General features: G+C 36.6%; 1 protein-coding gene across 8 annotated transcripts in view; it reads right to left on the reverse strand.

Moving 5' to 3' along the window:
• Positions 1-1,409: 1,409 nt before the first annotated feature.
• LOC129803181 (myosin-IIIb-like) overlaps positions 1,410-18,684 on the reverse strand; it is a 51,816-nt gene continuing 34,541 nt past the window's right edge. Inside the window, exons 2-12 of one of the 8 annotated variants that reach the window (XM_055849571.1) lie at positions 10,094-10,966; positions 9,148-9,678; positions 8,508-9,003; positions 8,235-8,445; positions 7,582-8,161; positions 7,068-7,508; positions 6,239-7,014; positions 6,075-6,158; positions 2,501-2,635; positions 2,385-2,418; positions 1,410-2,327 (exon numbers count right to left, since the gene is read on the reverse strand). In XM_055849571.1, coding sequence (XP_055705546.1) covers positions 2,319-2,327; positions 2,385-2,418; positions 2,501-2,635; positions 6,075-6,158; positions 6,239-7,014; positions 7,068-7,508; positions 7,582-8,161; positions 8,235-8,445; positions 8,508-9,003; positions 9,148-9,678; positions 10,094-10,963 — 4,167 coding nt within the window. In that variant the 5' untranslated portion in view covers positions 10,964-10,966 and the 3' untranslated portion in view covers positions 1,410-2,318. Of the gene's footprint in view, positions 2,419-2,500; positions 2,636-6,074; positions 6,186-6,238; positions 7,015-7,067; positions 7,509-7,581; positions 8,162-8,234; positions 8,446-8,507; positions 9,004-9,147; positions 9,679-10,093; positions 10,967-18,684 lie in introns of all 8 variants that reach the window. The other 7 variants (XM_055849566.1, XM_055849570.1, XM_055849568.1 and 4 more) reach the window with 7 other exon arrangements.

The raw sequence follows: 18,684 nt of genomic DNA on the forward strand, positions 1-18,684 counted from the left end.
GAGCCTCAACATTACACTATTCTTTTTTGTTGTTTCTCTTTTCTGTCAAGAAATATGCTCTCCAGAGCATTTTAAACCTTGGACCATTAAAAACCAAAATTAAACCAAAACCAAAACAAAACCAAAAAATCTCACGTAACGTTTTCGAAAAATGTTTAAAAAAAAACGTAGTTTTGGAAATAAAGAAAAGGGATGGAGAGGTCGGAAATGTGGGGCATGTTAATGGTTCTAGGGTTCTAGCTTTGACTTATGGAGGGTCTCCCGGAAATGCCAAGTCGCTATCTTTAACCGTTTGGCCCCTGGCGTGGTAAAGGCCAGAAAGATGACGGATGGATAAGTCTAAAAGTGATGCCTACATCGCTCTCCCTATGGAGTTCGAGAAGAAGGGAAGACTGGGGCAAAAAGTCACAAATCGAAAAATTCAAAATTCAATATCTTCCAAGGTAAAAAAGATAGCGGCTCAAATTTTTTTCTATAGATAGCCTCTATAGACATTCTTTAATATCATAAGTGTCTTAGAATTCGAACAAGGAATTTAGAAAATAAAAAATATCGAAATTTTTAGACCTATTTTTGAAATATTTTCCTTACAGAACATAACAAATATTACCTACTTATTTTCCAAAATTGATGCACTGGTGAATATTTTTAAATAATTTGGATTCTTTGAATACGAAACCGCTATCTATTTAAGAATTTCACAAAGATTCTTTTCTTCAGAAACCCTTTTACTAAAAATGGCCACTTGGGGTAAAAAGTAACAAAAGGTATAGAGCAAAAAGTAACAAAAAGCGAAGTGAGTTCTGATGTCTGTGAAAAGTGTGAAAGCACTTTTCTCGTTTTTCACTTTTCTCGCAGAGAAAACGGTGTTTTAAATAGGTGTAGAGGAATAAATTTCCTATGAAAATATGTCACCTAGCTATTTTTTAAATTTACGAAAGCCCGTAATAAAGCAAATCAAAATATGATAATACCCCATGTCTGATACTATTTGCCCCAGCATTTTTGAGAATGGTCACAAAATTACCTTTTAGAAATTGGCCCGATAAACGTATTTCCTTACAAAATAGAGGAATATTACTTTCACAAAGTTGTAGAGCGGTAAATTTCCTATAAAACTGCGCTAATTGGAAATTTTTGAAGCTCTCGAGTAGCTTGTAAAAAAATAAAATATCCGTTTTGTGACTTTTTGCCCCAGTCTCCCCTAATTTATGTACCATTTTACTGGCAAAAAAAATTGTTCCTACTTACCAAATTTCAATGTTTTGTTACCCGTTTTAACAAAATACTGCCATTCTGCCAAGACCCAAAAAAGTACCGAAAAACATTCCAGGGAAAATTAACTGCCAGAAGCTGATTTGAAATTAAAACTTGAAGCTTTTCATAAAACTATATTAAAAGCATAACTGTTTTAAATGTTCCATTAAACATATTTTATTTCTCTCTGACAAACACTCAATAATGCGTGCCCTCCTGAGGGCTGAGATGAGATAAATCTTTGGGCCTTGATCTAGTTGAAGCTGCGACCACGCTGCGGAGGAGGTGGCGTCGGCGGACTTAGGCACTTACGCTTGCGTAGACTCTCCGTAGGGCCCTGAGTAGGCCGCAGCAGTTGGCGAAAGTTGAAAGGACCGAGGTAGGAGGCTGGTTCCGTGCGCTCACTGGGATCCAGAGAGGCAGCTGATGACTTGGCCGAGGAGCTGGTGGACATAGTGAGGTTGGGCGAAGACTCCCGTGATGACACCTTGCTCTTCACATCGATGTTCAGGTACTTGGATATGTTGAAGTTGGAGTACTTGTGCTGGGGTGATGTGGACTCCGGCAGCGGTGGGGATCTGTTCATCTGCGCAAAGGATGTGATGTTGGGCCGATAGATGCCATTGAACTTGGTCCCAGAAGCCACATTATTCATGCAGAGATTCTTCCGGTTCTTAACGAGAATATTCGTATCACCGAATTTCCTGAATACCGGAATCTTCATTACCTTGCTCTTTGCTTCCTCGTTGACATTTTGGTACTCATGGGTCTGAAGGATGCGCCTTGAAGCTACTTTTTGAGCCAAAGCTGGGACCTCTGTAGATTTCTTTTCGCGCTTCTCTTTCTTCGGACGCTGTTGTGGTGATTTATTATGGAACACCAAACCCAGGACATTTTTCAAATGAGTCTGGGAATTTTCCAGGGCCACATTGGTATTTTTTAGCTTTTGAGGTGAGGAATCAATAGCCGAAGGTGGTGATTGTCGTAGGAGTTGCTTGAGGTCCGTAACTACAGGATTGGTATTTGTATTGGGACTCAAGTAACTGAAAGCTGGCACGGCTTTAAGATTGCTGCAAGAGAAATATTCACTCTTAAGGCAATTGAAAAATCCCCAAAATCAATTTTACCATCTCTGAGAATTTTCCAGCAGCCAATTTGGCTCTTGGGCAAGCATTTTAAAAATATCACCATGAAAATCGCAAAGTGAAAACAAGTGCCAAAACCAATTTGTCCCCCAACTCACCTCACAATTCCTCTGAGTTTCCGGTCAGCATCTGTCTGGAGGGCTTGCTGCCATCCAGGCGAAATCTTCCTCTCATTTCGCACCATCAGAACATCATTGGGTGGACTCTGAGTCCCTCGACTAGAACTGCGGCGTCTGCAAATGATTAATTAATAATTATTTTGAGTATCCTAAATCTCTCTATTTATTATCAATCTATAACGCAAGAGCATCAGAGCCTCTATGAAAGCCCTGCTTAAATTCCGAATAAAATTAAAATTTATTGAACATCCCTCTGAACAATAGAGCTTATTAAACACAAGTGCATTTTGAATAAATCCCCGAAGCAAAAGGATGATCGATATGCTATTGCCGCTGCATTGTTATGTTGCTGCGGGTCAGAAACAGTCTCAATTATTCACAGCTCCAGTAATTACTTTCCATTGCCATAGGGATGGTATCTAACCCTTTCTATTCAATTAAAGGACAAATATTGTTGGTTGAAAAGCCATATCTTCGAAGGCCTTAATAATGTAAATTAATTGTTTCACAACAGAGTCTCTAAATTTATATTGAAATTACTGTTCATATCAAAATGAAAATTTGAAATTGTATATAAATAAAGAAAAGTTCTGCCTCAATCCAGAATCAGGATTGATCTGAAAACCTCTCGTGAAATCAAACGAGTGCCCTAGCAACTAGATAAGATTGAGTTATTTAAGTGTCACTTGCTCTAATTGACGATTCTCTTTAAAGAAATAATGGCCAAAAGTGGTCTGTGGTGCGTCAACTAATGAGACCTATATCATTGGATGGGCATTGGTATAGGCAACAACTTTTGTTCCAGACCAAAGTGCTAAATTATTCGGAAAAAGTTCTAGAGTGGAAGAAAAATGATCTCTGTGAAATGTGTGCATTTGTACTGCCCTATTAAAAAAAAAGAAAAAATAAGAAAAAAAAACAAAACATAAATATTATGATATGACTGCATAGTCTCGAAATGGACATAAAAGCACATATGTTCACATTGCATAACGTGCGGGGGGGGACATTAAAACATGAGGACTTTAAACATTAAAACATGAGTAGTTTAATCTTTATATCTTTTAGAGATTTATCAACCGAATTTAATCAATGAATACTCAACCGAAAGGTCTCGAAAAACCCTACGAAATAACGTGATAAATAAGTTACAAGTCAACCACAAGGGACCATTCTGTAACAACATGACAATATCATATGACAAATTCTCGGGGAAAAATTCGAGAATACGCCAACTTAAAGCCCAGTGAGAATCGAATGGCGCATTGAAGGGAGCTCTATAAAGCTTTAAGTAACTGGTCGGATTTACGATTAGTTCTTTCAAATTTACCATACAAATAAAATTAAATTTGTCATATGACATTGTCATACTGTTACAGAATTCCCCTATACGTCATCAAAATTTTCAAATAATAAAAAGTATTAAGTTTCGGTAATTTTCAACCGATTTTGTATGTTCTAGATCTTACAGCTGTTTTTCAAGGCTAAAAGTTTTGTCTATAACATGTACGTATAAGCAACAATTTTTTTAGTTTCTATATTCAAAAAAAAAAGATTCACATTGTGGTAATCTCTGATCATGACTGTATGACGATATTCTGCAAGTAGGGGAATCTGAGGCAGTAGTAAACATAGGAAAGTTGTAAACACTGATTTTCATTTCTACACTACTTAGACTAATTTCGGCCATTTCTTGAGTGGAAAAGGATTCGTATAGTATCTATGAATTCATATAGAACTTGTCCTTTGAAGTCTAATGTCTAATTAGAAATAAATGGCAGTGTTTACAACTACCCCATGTTTACTACACGGTAAAAAATTTCGGCACATATTTGTTCTAAAAATTAGCTCGTCCACGGACACCATAATTTTTGGCACAATCTTGTTCATTTTACGAAACTCAAAAAGATAATCAATATTAGTAACGAATTTGTTCCAAAAAGTAGCTCGTCCACGGACACCGAAAATTTTTGGAATAAATTTGTATCTTCTAGGAGAAACAAAAAGATACCCAATATTAGTAACGAATTTGTTCCAAAAAATAGCTCGTCTACACAGAAAAAAATATTTTGTAAAATTGTTCGTAAATGTTTGTGAAATCCTATGGCAGACTTACGAAATGCTCGTGAATCGTATAACCCACAAACAAGTTCATAAAATGTTATATTTTTTTCACAAACATTGTTCGTAAAATGATCATTTTTTGTACTTTTACAAACATTTGTTCGTAAATCTTCGTAAACACCCCAAAAAATATTCGTAAAATTTTGTCATTTGTTCCTAAATTTTTGTTGGTTTGGCAAAAAATTACGAACAAATACGAACAAATGACAAGATTTTACGAACATTTTTTTGGGTGTTTACGAACATTTACGAACAAATGTTTGTAAAAGTACAAAAAATTCTCGTCAAATGATCATGTTACGAACAATGTTTGTGAAAAAAGTACAAAATTTTACGAACTTGTTTGTGGATTATACGATTCACGAGCATTTCGTAAGTCTGCCATAGGATTTCATAAACATTTACGAACAATTTTACAAAATATTTTTTTCTGTGTAGTATAAAATCGTATCCCTACTCTCACACTCATTCACCCATCACCGAAGCGAGGAGGACGCCAAATCTATGGCAATTTTTGTGCTACATGGTTTCACTTATTAAATTCGAGATTTACTTCCTCTCCTGCAGTCAGCACTCGCATATGATTTCGTCATGCACGCGTCTGTATAAAACACTCTCAAGTTGATTTTTATTTGATGTTCCTTGTGAACTTTCTCCACCGAAATCCATCTCGACTGAAGTATAAGCCTTAACTGTAAGACGAACTCAATTACACGAATTTGTTCCCGACAATGGAAACAAAAAGATTCCCCATATGAGTAACAATTTGGTTCCAAAAATTACCTCGTCCACGGACACCGAAAATTTTAGAAATTTTGAGAAAACTCTAACAAAATTGTGACTGTATTTTGTAGCAAAACTGTAAAGAAAACTTTTTGGAACAAACAAATATCTTCTCTAGGTCCAAATTAATTCCAAAAAAATTTGTTCCAAGGAAAACTTGCTCCAATATTTTGGTCAGTGTCCAAAAGTTTTTACCGTGTACTGCCCCAGTTCCCTTCCTATCGTTTAAATAAATCTCTCTACAGGTATTTTTAGAGAAGTAGACAACAGCATGGGATACGATAATGCCTTACATGGCCCTGTGTTACGTCAGTGGACCTCTAATATCGCCATAGTATACCCAAGATATGGACATTTGAATCTAGGCAATTCGGACTTCAGAAAATGGTCAGCACTCATCATACTATGCGTTTTTAGTACCCCTAGACGAAAAGAAACTCATGGAGGTAATGATGTAGGTGACTTTGTATCCGAACCCTACAATCATCTCTTTACAGAGGTAATGGAACAAACTTTCATACCACGCTTAATGGTATACGCAACTTATATAAGCAAGAGACCAAAATACTGTTACTGAATTTCTTAATTTCTTAATAAAATTTTAGCAATATGCTACAACAAAAGCAAAAACAAAATGTTGAAAAACCTTTGATTTCTAATTTTCTGTTCCAAACAGTAAAATGGTAAATCCCAATCAGCTGTCTCATTAGCATCATCCAGATAGAGGTCACTTATCCCGTGAGTACGCAAAAGAAATCTTAGAATATCTTAGATAATGAATAATGAAAAGGAACAAACGGAGATACTTACTTGGATACCTCCTCATTAGCAGTTCCATCGGAACGGTGCTCGCGCGAGGGGCGTCGGATGCGTTGTGCCACATCATCTCCACCTGGCACAGCTCCAAGGAGTCCTGGCACGAGCACAAATCCTGGCGGTCGTTTGTAGTCCGGTAGAAGTTTTTCCACTTCTTCGAGACGCACTGGAGGCTTATTTCGCCTTAGATTTTTGTGCATCTCCTGATTCAACAAGTGCACATTCTGTGAGAAGGTTATCAGCTCCAGTTGCTGATCCCTTGGCGTCAGAGGCTTCTTTCCAACCTTGGCACACTCTCCTTCAGCTCTCTGGCTGTGCTTTTTTAGCGTACGATAGAAGCGTTGTACAATTCGTGAGGCTTCATTCATGGACAAACCTTCACGTTGCAGAAGCCTCTGCGCTTCGATTCGATTCCGGGCATTGTTCAGAGCTTGGCGTGTCTTAGCTTCCATTTCTGCACACCAGCGTTTCTTGCGGATGGTGTACCCTCGGAAATAGCTCTGAATTACCACAGCAGCTTGCTCTAAATTTTCTTTTCCACTATCTGAATCCTGACGTTTTGATGGACGAACGTCACGCGTCTCCATTCGCTCTCGACGTTCCTTATTGCGACGCTCACGCAACAGAGAGATTCGACGTCGCGTGAGCCATCCACGGACATGTTTCTGTAGCGTAACTGCACTCGCAGACATTCGGCGCAATGTCCGAAGGTAGCGAGTACGTGCAAGCCAACGTCTCACACAAGCCTGCACCAAGATGATCTTTCTCACCTGAAAAATTATTAATAAGGACAAAGTTCCAACAGTTAGATCGCAATACTAACCTGTTCCTCATAGAGTTTTGAGAGAAACTCTACATGATAGTATTTGAGGAAGACCTTGGATTTCCCTAATGCCCATCCATCCATCTTCAGCCGTACTAGCAACAGACGACAATTCTCCCGATTGGCCACAACCTTCTCATGGTATCCGAAGGCTAGGAAGCAGTAGCGCTTGAGAAATTCAGCAAATGGAAATCTATGACTAAACCCATGCTGACGGATACGGATGGTTTCCAGAACCCCAGTATAGCGGAGTTGTTTGAGTACTTTGGGAGCTTCAAAACGTTTTGATTCTTTGGCATCATTTGGCTTGATGCATCGCACAAATTGAGGCGATCCTGCTACCATTTTCTGCAGCAGATCCATCAGGGAGTACCGAAAATAGGTAGAAACGGTTTGTTGGGCTCGAGATTGTGAGGCCAATCCTCGAGAATTGCATCGTTCCTGAAAGGTTTTCTTATCTTAGTTATTCCTATCTTAATGAGAGGCACAAAATTGTGAATGTTGCTAATATTACCTTCGTGTCTGAATTCACAACGTTCTGTTTTGGTCCAGTATCCTGGAGAGCAGAATACAGATTTCCTGTCTTAGTAATTGGGCACTGAAACAAAAACCTAACCATATCGTAGGAACTCTGTCTAACAAGTTGAATTACTTCTGATGGCAGGAAGTTCCTGTTCTTTTCCAAAAAACCATCTGCCTGGTATACAACACGTCCCGCAAAATGATGGATGGCAAAGCATGCAGCATCGGATTTAGGCCTAATGTAAAACTTAGACTTAACGTTCTGATGGAATTTGTCAATGAGGGATTTATCAGTGGCACGTGGGAAACGACTCTCCTCATCCAGGAGAGCGAGCAGACCGAGAGGACGACACAAAAGCATATCAAGAATGGGTCTATTGTCTGAGAATTCTACGAGATCTACGGGAATTCCTTCGGCCATGTACTCCTGCTGTTCCCAAGTAAAAATGTGCTGATTAAAGTAATACTGGATCTGCTCATTAGCGATATTGATGCACAATTGTTCATACGAGTTCTTAGGGAAGTTTTCAAATCCGAAAATATCCAGAAGACCAACTGCCAATTGTTCAGGTCTGGTAAAGGAGAAATAGTTGAGTTAGATCCGTTAGATCACTTCAATTGAACGTATAAGTTAATTAAACTTACGCATTTGGACGATGGTAAACGAGCAAAAGATTGATTTGGTTGACGATCCAGTCAAAAAGACGTCCATAGAGTCCTTTAGCCATGGCATCTCTTGCCGCGGCTGCTTCCAAAACTGTGTTATTCCTAGTAATGGTTTCTCCTCGGGTCACAACTGAATTAGAAGTCAAAGCTTCTAGAAGATCATTTGCTTCGACTCCAAGTAGTTTGGACACTGAATGCAAAAAACGTTTTAGGAAGTTTCAAGACATTGATAATAAAAAAAGTGAATCTTACCTCGGTGCAGGGGAGCGACATCAATGACTCTAGCTTTGTTGTCTGTGTTGTCATTAGTAGCCATCTCTCCGAACTCAAGATCTCCTAGATTCAAAATTGCCGCCAGAACTCGGTTTACTGTATCCATTTCATCATCACGGAAGCCTAGCACCTTGAAGCTACCTTTCAGCTGGCGCCACCGTTCGATGTTTGTCTGCACAGGAGCGCAGGTGTCTGCCAGGTACTTGTGGTGACGTCTAAAGGCCTCATCCAGATGGTATTCAGCTAATCTACCATCGGCATGCAGTCCGTCGTAGAGGTAGTAGAAGATATGGAAGTTACCTTCACCGTCTGCTTGATGAACCACTCTGCTCTGTTCGAGTAGATACACCGAGATCCTTGCTCCTGTTACACGTCCACTGCGAGTCATTGTAAGTTCCAGGTACTTTCCAAAGCGCGAACTATTGCTGTTGATACCGGTTCGGGCATTGCCAAATGCTTCCATCAACGGATTTACCTATGGCAGTTGCATAAAAAAACATTTCAATTTTATTTTATTTATTTTCATATAGAGATATATAGAGCATAAATTATTGTTGGACATTTGTACATTTGGTAAAATTTAGTTGTGCTGTAACTGGCAATAAAGATCGTGTTTTACCTGCAATATTCTCTCCTCCAGGTTTCTATTGGGAGCCTTGCCCAAGAACACTAGCTGCTTGAGCAGAAGATTTGCACTCTCTGTCTTCCCAGATCCACTCTCACCACTTATAACAATGGCTTGATTTTGCTTCTGATGCACCAGAGCTTGATGAGCTGCATCAGCGATTGCATAGATATGAGGTGGATTTTCTGATCTTACACTGCCCAAGTAACGCTTTTGATAGTGACTTCCGTAGAGTCCTACGTTGGCAAACGGGTTCACAGCTAGGAGAATGTCGCCAATGTAAGTGTAGATTTGGTTGCATTCATAGCGCTTCTGCAATTGTTCTGTTATTGCATCCTCAGTAAGGATTTCCAGGCCAGCAAGATCATCCATATACATTTTTTGCGGTCTAGATTTTCTATCACTACGCAATCTTCCATGCTTCGTGGTAACTTCCACTCGACGGGGTGTTCTTCCATCTCGACGCTGCCTCTGAATTTCCTGTTGAAGCTCCACCCTAACTTTGTCCTCAAAATTTATCACACCCTGAAATGCAAATCGTTATGAATTAATAAAAGAGAAAGGGCTCTTGGACATTGCCATCGAATGCTAATACTCTTGCTTTCAGATTGAACACATAAAGTTTGTTCAAAGTTAAACAAGACAATTTCGTTTTGATATGTTGAATGTAATCTCAGTTGAATGAATTAAATAACAATTATTTGATTTAATGGACTCTAATGTGATCTGGCAAATAGTTTATTATTTATATGCCTTCGTGATGATCACATTGAAGTAATAATTAACTTTCAGTGAAACTTTTTTTTACATGCTTTACAGCTATATTTCATATGGTTGCATATTGGGAGCATATATCGCATTTTGCATTATCACATTGTCACATTTAAATATTCAATACATTGAATATGTTAATGGACTTTCGAAAAGAAATCATTCCTACCTTGAGAAAGGGATGAGCAAGCAATTGTCGCGAGAAGGGTCTCTGTTCGAGATCCTTCACGAGGCACTCAGCTATAAAGTCCACCAACATTGGTGAATATTGTTCAGGTCTCGAGAGTTTTGGCGGCGGATTGCGTGGGATCTGGAAAAGTGCTCGCATGGGATGAAGATCGCAAAGTGGTGGATCACCTTCAGCTAGTTCAATAGCCGTGATCCCAATGGACCATACGTCACATCGCGCATCATATGACTGATCGAGTTGTTGTTCGCACGCTATCACTTCCGGAGCCATCCAGTACGGTGTACCCACGCTCGTGTTTCTCCTGGCCATTGTAGCAGCCAGATGCGAACTCACACCAAAGTCCACCAACTTCACGCGAGCATCTTCTGTGAGCAGGATGTTGTGCCCCTTAACATCTCGGTGCATGCAATGGTTTTCATGGAGGAAGATCAGTGCCTTAACTGTCTCCCGGAGGATAAAGGCAATTTGCTGATCGGTAAGCTTGGCACCTCGACTTCTCAATCCCTGTACGAGATCCGTGACAGATCCTCCTGTACAGAGTTCCATAATAAACCACAATTGATCGTCATCAACTGTGGCACCACGACGCAGGAATATTCCCGTGAAGGCTGGCAAATTAGGATGCTGCGAGAGATCGCGGAAGACAAGAAACTCTTCCTCTATCTCCTCAACATTATCCGGAATATTCTCGAGCACCTTCACAGCCACCAATTGACCTGTTTGCTTATCCTTTGCACTATACACCTCTCCATATGTTCCCTCCCCAATCAAGTCCAGCAGCTCAAAGCGATCTCCAGGCGATGGCAGCCGAGATATGTCCAAATGCTGCGACAATCCCGCATATGACATCGTCTGCAATGATTCAAGAAAAAATATGGGACTTCCTTAATTGAATATCAATTTGGCAGAACTTACAGTATTTAATAAATAAATATTTATAAGCCAAAAAATAACAGTTAAACTCTTTCCGGACCGTAAGTTATCCAGCGAAGCCAGTACAAGCCAATTGCATTCAGCCGTATTTTACTGCTCGAACTCAAAGAGATAGCAGTTATATAATCGACTTTTTTTTCAACTTGTCACTGTTCTGGAGCTTAAACGGTAAGAGATATCGACTTCCAGTCTCCGATGACCCCCAATAAAAAACAAAATCTCTCGACGTTTGTTTTCCCACTCTCCACCCTCCCTCTATCCTCTCCAAAAATCATCTTTTTTTGGTTTTCCTCAAAATTCGCCCAAGATTTTTCAATGATTTTTGGATATGTTTTAGAGCTAGTCCAGGCGAACATTTCGACCAAACATACCTATGACCGGAAAATTCGCCACCTTGAATTATTCAAAGTCAAAGGTCAATTACTTTGGAGAGTCCATTTTTCAACCGATTTGGTTAAATTTGGATTTTTTGGAAAGGTATTGAAATTCTGAACCCGACTGCATCGGTCATAATCGGTGATAGATCGGGAAAGTAACGGTAATAGCTCTGATTTAAAATAACTGTTTTTCGCACTTTTAGTCTTTTGGCCCTTTTGACCCATATAAAATTCAAACGGTAAGAGATATCAACTTCCGGTCTTCGATGACCCCTCCTCAAATGACATTATCTCGTACCCAACCGTTTTATTGTTCCCCCCTCCCCATTCATACGTTCTCTATCACCCAAAAATAGGTCAAAAATGAGGTTTTTCCAATTTTACAAAAAATTGGCCCAAGCTTTTTCATTGATTTTTGGATATATGTTAGAGCTAGTCCAGGCGGACATGTCGGCCAAACATACCTATGACCGGAAAATTCGCCATTTTGAATTATTGAAGGTCAAAGGTCAACCACTTCGTAAGGTTCATTTACTTTTAGATTAAATTTGGATTGTTTAGAAAAGTATTGCAAATTAGAACCCGACTGCATCGGTCTTCATCGGTAATAAATCGGTTAAGTACCGATTTTTTTGATTTTCAAATGCTTTTGTGATTTATGAATCAATTTGATCTCTAGTAGATCAGTGATTTCAAAAGATTATGCAAAAAGCCAATTCACGGTGAGCTCTATCTCGTAAGTTCGAGCATTCCGCAAAGCTTTGCCATCTCTTTTTTATAGTTTACGTCCCCAATAAAAAGTTAATGGAGAGAAATAATTTTTCCGATCAAAAAGATCCTGTAATAAATCTTCAAAAATTTTCATAGCTCTTAGAGAATCATAAAAAAAATTACAAGTGTACCTAATACCCTAGATAGACATTTATGACTTAAGCCGAAAGACAGCTTAATGTAATTATAATCAGAATAATGTTTAAATTTCCACTAGTTTCTGACTAATCCGTCTCCCAGTTTAAACCTGGAAACGGCTTAGTTAGTGGAAAACTAATAAGAATTTAGTCAAACCATTATGTTGATTATAACTACGTTCAGCCGGCTCTCGGCTTAAGTCGTAAGTGTGTCTAGGGCATAAGTTTGAAATACAAAGGCCCGAAAGGCCTCATATACCTTAGCCTCTTCCTAAAGAGTCACAAGTCGTTTTCAAAGAATTAATCAAATAGGACCAACTAAAAAAATATATTGAAAAAAATAAAAAAGACCATTTTTTTTATAATTTCTAAGTAATACACTAACAAATTAAACAGATTTGACCAATGAGCTAAACAAATCCTTCTTTAAATCTAAACGTTTAAATGTTGATCTTTAACTGCATTAAGGAAACTTTCAAAGTATCGCTTTAACATATGACTCTTAACTTGAACAACTGAAGTCATTCTTGAAATAGAGACTTTATTTAAATCTAGGAATTTTAATAAAAAACATCTACTTGATCCATGATTGGTTTGGAATGATCTCTGGTGATCCTTTCATATTTACTACGATATTAATTAATTACACAAATTTTAACTATTGAATATACAGTAATTGCAAATGAAAATTGGTGGTAAAGATTTAGGGCTTCCCGGAACTGTTATACGGGCTTCAGACCTAAGGCTTAGCCGTCTGGCTTAAGTTCTCTAATTCCTTATCAGGCATGATTTTTTAGGGAATTGTTGTTTAGGACTAAATATTAATGGTAAAAGATCCATTAGATTTTGAAAAATCAATAAAATTTCTTGTAATTTACATTTTTGAGACCTTCGGGAACTGGGATAAGCCTCCAGTCTGAAGCCGATATTACAACTTACTAAAATATACACTTGAATTTATTTTTGCCTGATACAAACGGTGTGGTCCCTCAAATTTTTTAATGAAATAAGATTACAAAAAAAAGAAAGATAGCGGCGGCAGATAATATTGACTTAAGGGAGTCATGAAAAAGCGGAAATCGATATCTTTCACCGTTTTATCTCTAATCCGGTTATAAATTTGGAAAAAAAAGCTGACAAATAAAAAATTAACACTAATGCCCTAGACAAACTTACGACTTAAGACAAGTTGCTTAACGTAATTATAATCAAAGTAATGTTATGACTAAATTTCCACCAGTTTACCAATAATTAAGCCGAGGGCGGATTAATTAGAATATCAGAAACTAATAGAAATGTAATCTGAATATTATTTTGATTATAATTACGTTAACTTGTCTCTCGGCTTGTCTCTCGGCTTAAGTCGTAAAAGTGTGTCTAGGACATAATCAATTAAAGATTCATTGTCGATTGGACCCATTACAATCGAGTTACAAATTTGAAGACCTTTCAATAAAATCTAAATTTAACTAAATCGGTTCAAAAATAAGTTCTTTCTATGATTCTTTAATTTTGACATTGAAAATGTCAAAATGGCGTTTTTTCCCAGAGATTATAGAATACTGTTAACTTGGTATAATTTACTTGCCTTTGCACTCTCTTAATTTCTTTTATGTTGTATGCCAAATATAGTTTCAAGGGCGGAAAAGGGGTATGCATTATCCCAACAAGTTTTCGAATCTACCTCAGATTTTTGGTATCAATTTAAAAAACGTACAGTTAAACCAGGGGCCTATCAAGCCTAATAAAAAGTGAAGCTATTTTTCACTTTTCCTTGTAAAAATTTTGCAGATATTGTACCGCGATTCTAACAAATTAGCTTGTAGTTCTTGTATTATTGCGGCGAACTTTATGAAATATGTATTTTTTGATAGCTTTCAACTTTTAATTCACAATTTCGAAATATACAGTGGTGGAAATAAGTATAATTCCACGACATAAACCTTAAGGAAACTCAACAAAAAGTGAAATGTCGAAAAAAAATCATACGTAGACCATAACGTCCTCTCATGCCAATATAAAATGTCTACATTTTGACTTTTTATTCTAAGTATTTTTAGAAATATAATAGAATTTTGTTTTTTAGGCTGGAAATAAGTATAATTCCACTAAATAAATTGAGCGCTAGGGTATTTATTTTGACCAAACTTTGGTTAATATCTTTTAATAATTTCCTTTTTTAATATAATTAGTAAATTAAGTTCCATTTTCTAAAGTTTTGCATTAATTTTTGCTGAAATATCGTGGGGAAATGTTTAACAAACAAAAATAAAGGAAAAATTAAAGTTTTGGTGTCAATGGATCTTACAAACAAAGAAAAATGACTAGGTTCTATCAGATAATTATCAAATTTGTCAATATATCCGCCATGCATGCCTCTTAATGTACTTCAAGGATCAAAAATCTTCTGTTGTTAGAGGCCAGAAGAGCTTTTTGCCTCTAACAGTGTTGCTCTTCAGTGGAAAAAGGGCCTTTTTCACCGAAATTTGATTGTAAAACGATGCTTTCTGTCTAGTCTGATTATGTTCTGATGCTTTTGTCCCAAAATGGTATGATTTTTTTCGACATTTGAGGAGCTCAGAGCAAAAAAACGCTATTTTAATAGGGAAATGCATACGACTTAGAGTTTTTTGCTTCGAGCGCCTCATTTCTTTTTTTGTTGAGTTTCCTTAAGATTTATGACGTTGAGTTTCCTTAATGTTTATGGCGTGGAATTATACTTATTTCCACCACTGTATCAGACTGATAAGTCAATTCTCCTTAGGAAATTACTTGCCATGAGTCTTCAGCGCCTCTACGCAAAAATGTATGAAAAAATGAATGTCAAGAGGCCCCTGGTTAAACAATTTTTATTCTCCCGAATAATTGACTGTGCGAAGCGAAATTTACACAGGTTCCCCTACAACTGAATTTGTCTTTGATTAGCATCACTATAAATCTTATCAAAATCCGTTGTATTTTTACGAATGGGACCCTTCTATGTGGAGTGTAGAGTTAAATGAGATGGAAGAAAACACTAAGAGTTGCAAATGCGATGAAACTTTAATAAATCAATTAACTCATAATTCTCAAGATGATCAAGATGAGTATGTGTAAAGAAATCGAACAGTGTAATAATTCCATATACAATGAATGGAAAGATGAAAAAGAATTCTTTCCGCCCTGAAAACTTTGCAGTCTCTCTCTCTCTCTCTCGAAACAGTGTAACTTAAGAAGCATTTGGAGGTTTCCCTTCCAAGAAAAGACGTTGGAGGAAAATTGTATAGGTTTTACGGGCTAATAGGATCAAGAAAACCTACAGAAAATGGCTTTCCTATGGTGAAAAGTTAGTATATGGAATTCTTAAGTGGAGGGAACTTCGCGTGATGTGTATCTTGCCAGGTGATTAACTCTATGCGTGCAGTGAGAAGACTGCTTGAGGAGGAAGTTTCTGTGACACTGACATTGTCGTTAAGTTTAAACATATTCTTTGGTGAATTTTGATAAGGAATATATAATTGAAATTACAATAAAGTGAAATTGAAAACTTTCCATGTATCTTATGGATTCTTTGCATAATTTTGCCATTAAATGAGAGATAGGGAAATTCGATACTTTTTTGCTTTTGATCCTGAAACGAGAAACTTTCATTGAGATACATGAGCATTAACCATTCCGAAATTTCAGTATCAAAGGCATAATATCAAACGATGCCTAAAAGAAGAGGTCTTTGTAAAATGTAATATCGCTTGAGGGCTTATAAATCTCTATATCTTGAAGATATCTTCCAACTTATGTTACCCCAGAAAAAAGACTGCATTTTCACTATAAACATTGAGTAAGAGTCATCAATAGTCACGGTCATTTCATGGCTACTTGCCATTGAATTTACCATTGAGGAAGTCGCAAGAATGCACTGGAGTATGCTTGACTTGCCTTTGACTCTCTCCCTGATGGAGCTTCATCTCTTGTCACGTGCATTCGCTTTAAATACATCCACGTGCTTAATTAATTACCTGTCTGTTTTTTCTTCACTTCCAAAGGTGTGAAGAAAAAAATTAAGTTAAAAGAAACTACATGACGCTTCTTTACAATTGATGAATTAAAATTTCTGTTAAAAAGCCCGCAGATGAATATTTGGTACATCCAGTGGAATTTTTTTCATTTTACCAATTAATTTGTTTATTTGACTTTTTAAAACAGTTCCTAATGGGTATTCATTGTGTGAAATTAATCATCAATCAAAAAAGTACACAAGCGTAAATAGTTATTAAAAAAAAAATTAATCTAAATATAGGTTTCATTAGCATTTTATCAAAGTTTTCTGCATAAGCTACATAAACTTATCATCTGAATTTATGCATCGGATTGCAGAATTGCAATGAGAATTTGTAAACAAATTGAGATAAAGTTACTCTGAATTAATTAAAGAGTTAGTGGATTATATTTCAAACTATTTAGTTTTAGAATGAATAATGGTAATTCAGAACTTGCTACAAATGAAGGTTTTCATATCTCTAAATGGGATCACAGAATTTTTCATTAATAAACAGAGCACAGAAAAAAAATATTCTGTACAATTGTTTATAAATGTTTGTGAATTTCTATATACTCGTAAATCATACAATCCACTAAAAAGCTCTTAAAGTTTATACTTTTTTGATAAACATTGTTCCTTACATGATGACTCGCCGAACATTTTTTTGTTAATTTTTATTTTGTTAACTATAAAAAAATCGTAAAATTTTGTCATTTGTCAAACAAATAAAAATATACGGAAAAATTTTGGTAAAAGAACAAAAAAATGTTCCTCATTTTATCATGTTACGAACAATCTTTGTGAAAAGTACAAACTTTAACGAACTTTTTAGTGGACTATACGATTTACGAGCATTAGGAGGAACTGGGGTAGTAGTAAACAGGGGTAGTTGTAAACACTGTGATTTTTTTCAATAATTTTAAGACTCCAGAGGATAAAACCCATAAGCATTCATAGATACCATGGGGATGTATGTCCACAGATGAATTGGTCAATATAATCCTAATACTTTAAAAATAAAAATAATTTTTCCCGAAAATGTTGATATTTCAATTATTTTGGTCATTTGGATTTCCACCTGGAAATTAAAAACTGTGTAAAATAATCGAAATGTAGCAATACCAGTTCTTTCCTACATCTTTTAGGATTATATTAATGCATTTACTAGAGAAATTGAGATTCTCATTTTTTTGAAAGAATTAATAATTGGTAAGAAAACAGCATTTGGGGTAGATGTAAACAGGCAATTTCAATTTCACAAAATGAGTAGGTAAAAGAGCGGGAAATTGACCTTCATGCAAAATATCTAATTCATTGACTACGAAAAAATTGGTGGCGCTGTGTTCAATAAAAAGTCACATATGGGGAAAATCCATTGAAAAATGTCTTTGATATGCATGCTTTTAGTTTTTTTGCTTTTTTAATTATTCTTTGTAAAAAGTGTCGTGATTTTTTGAAAAATATACAGTCTTTATATATCTCTTAAGTAATTAAAATAATCGAGAGTGGTGCAAAGTTAATTTCAAGGGTGGGAAAAAAGGTGTTTACATCCTCCCCAGAAAGTGGTTACTTCTACCCCAGGTATTTTGTGAAAAGAGAAAAATGCACAGGGACACAAATTTTATTTTTATGGAAAACTCAATTGTTTTCCAGCATCCGCATTACCCTCGACGAATTGCCTATACCCAAGGGTAAAACATGAGCTAAGAAATATTTTCCAAAAAATCACGGTGTCCTTGGAAAATCACCTCAAATTCGCATGTATCGAAAATGATTACATGTGCCCCAGTCTCCCCTAAGTAAATATTCCTTTGTTTTGATTTTTCCTGGTATTTCGATGGTGGTCGATGAAAGTTCGAACAATGAATTTAAATAGAGAATGCTAACGGAATATGTGATATGGAACTGTCAAGAAAAGAGCAATTGGCTGGGCAATTGCTTTTTGCTTTTTGTTCAAGGTATTTTTATTTGGCCATTTTTACTAAAATATCATTTTCCTTCTAAAGAATATTGTCTCAGAGAACGGAAAAAGCATCAAATTGATGCAAAAATTGGTTTGGTGCCGCAATTTTTTGAATATTTTTTCCATGTGTAAAAAAACAATGAAGGCGTAATAAAACAATAACCATGTAGAAAAGCCCAGTCTGTTCGCTATGATTAGGGTAATAAAAGTGACGAAAATTTATATTGCATCGGTTCACTATGGCTCCAGTTCGCCTTGTCTGATCTTGTCAACCAACAAAGAGATTTTCCTCCCTAAAAGATTTTATTTTGGAAAATGACTTCGGTGCTATCACAATAGGATTTTCACGATTTAATTTTAACTTCAATTGA

Source organism: Phlebotomus papatasi, chromosome 2 (genome assembly GCF_024763615.1).
Source record: "Phlebotomus papatasi isolate M1 chromosome 2, Ppap_2.1, whole genome shotgun sequence".
Lineage (NCBI taxonomy): Eukaryota > Metazoa > Arthropoda > Insecta > Diptera > Psychodidae > Phlebotomus > Phlebotomus papatasi.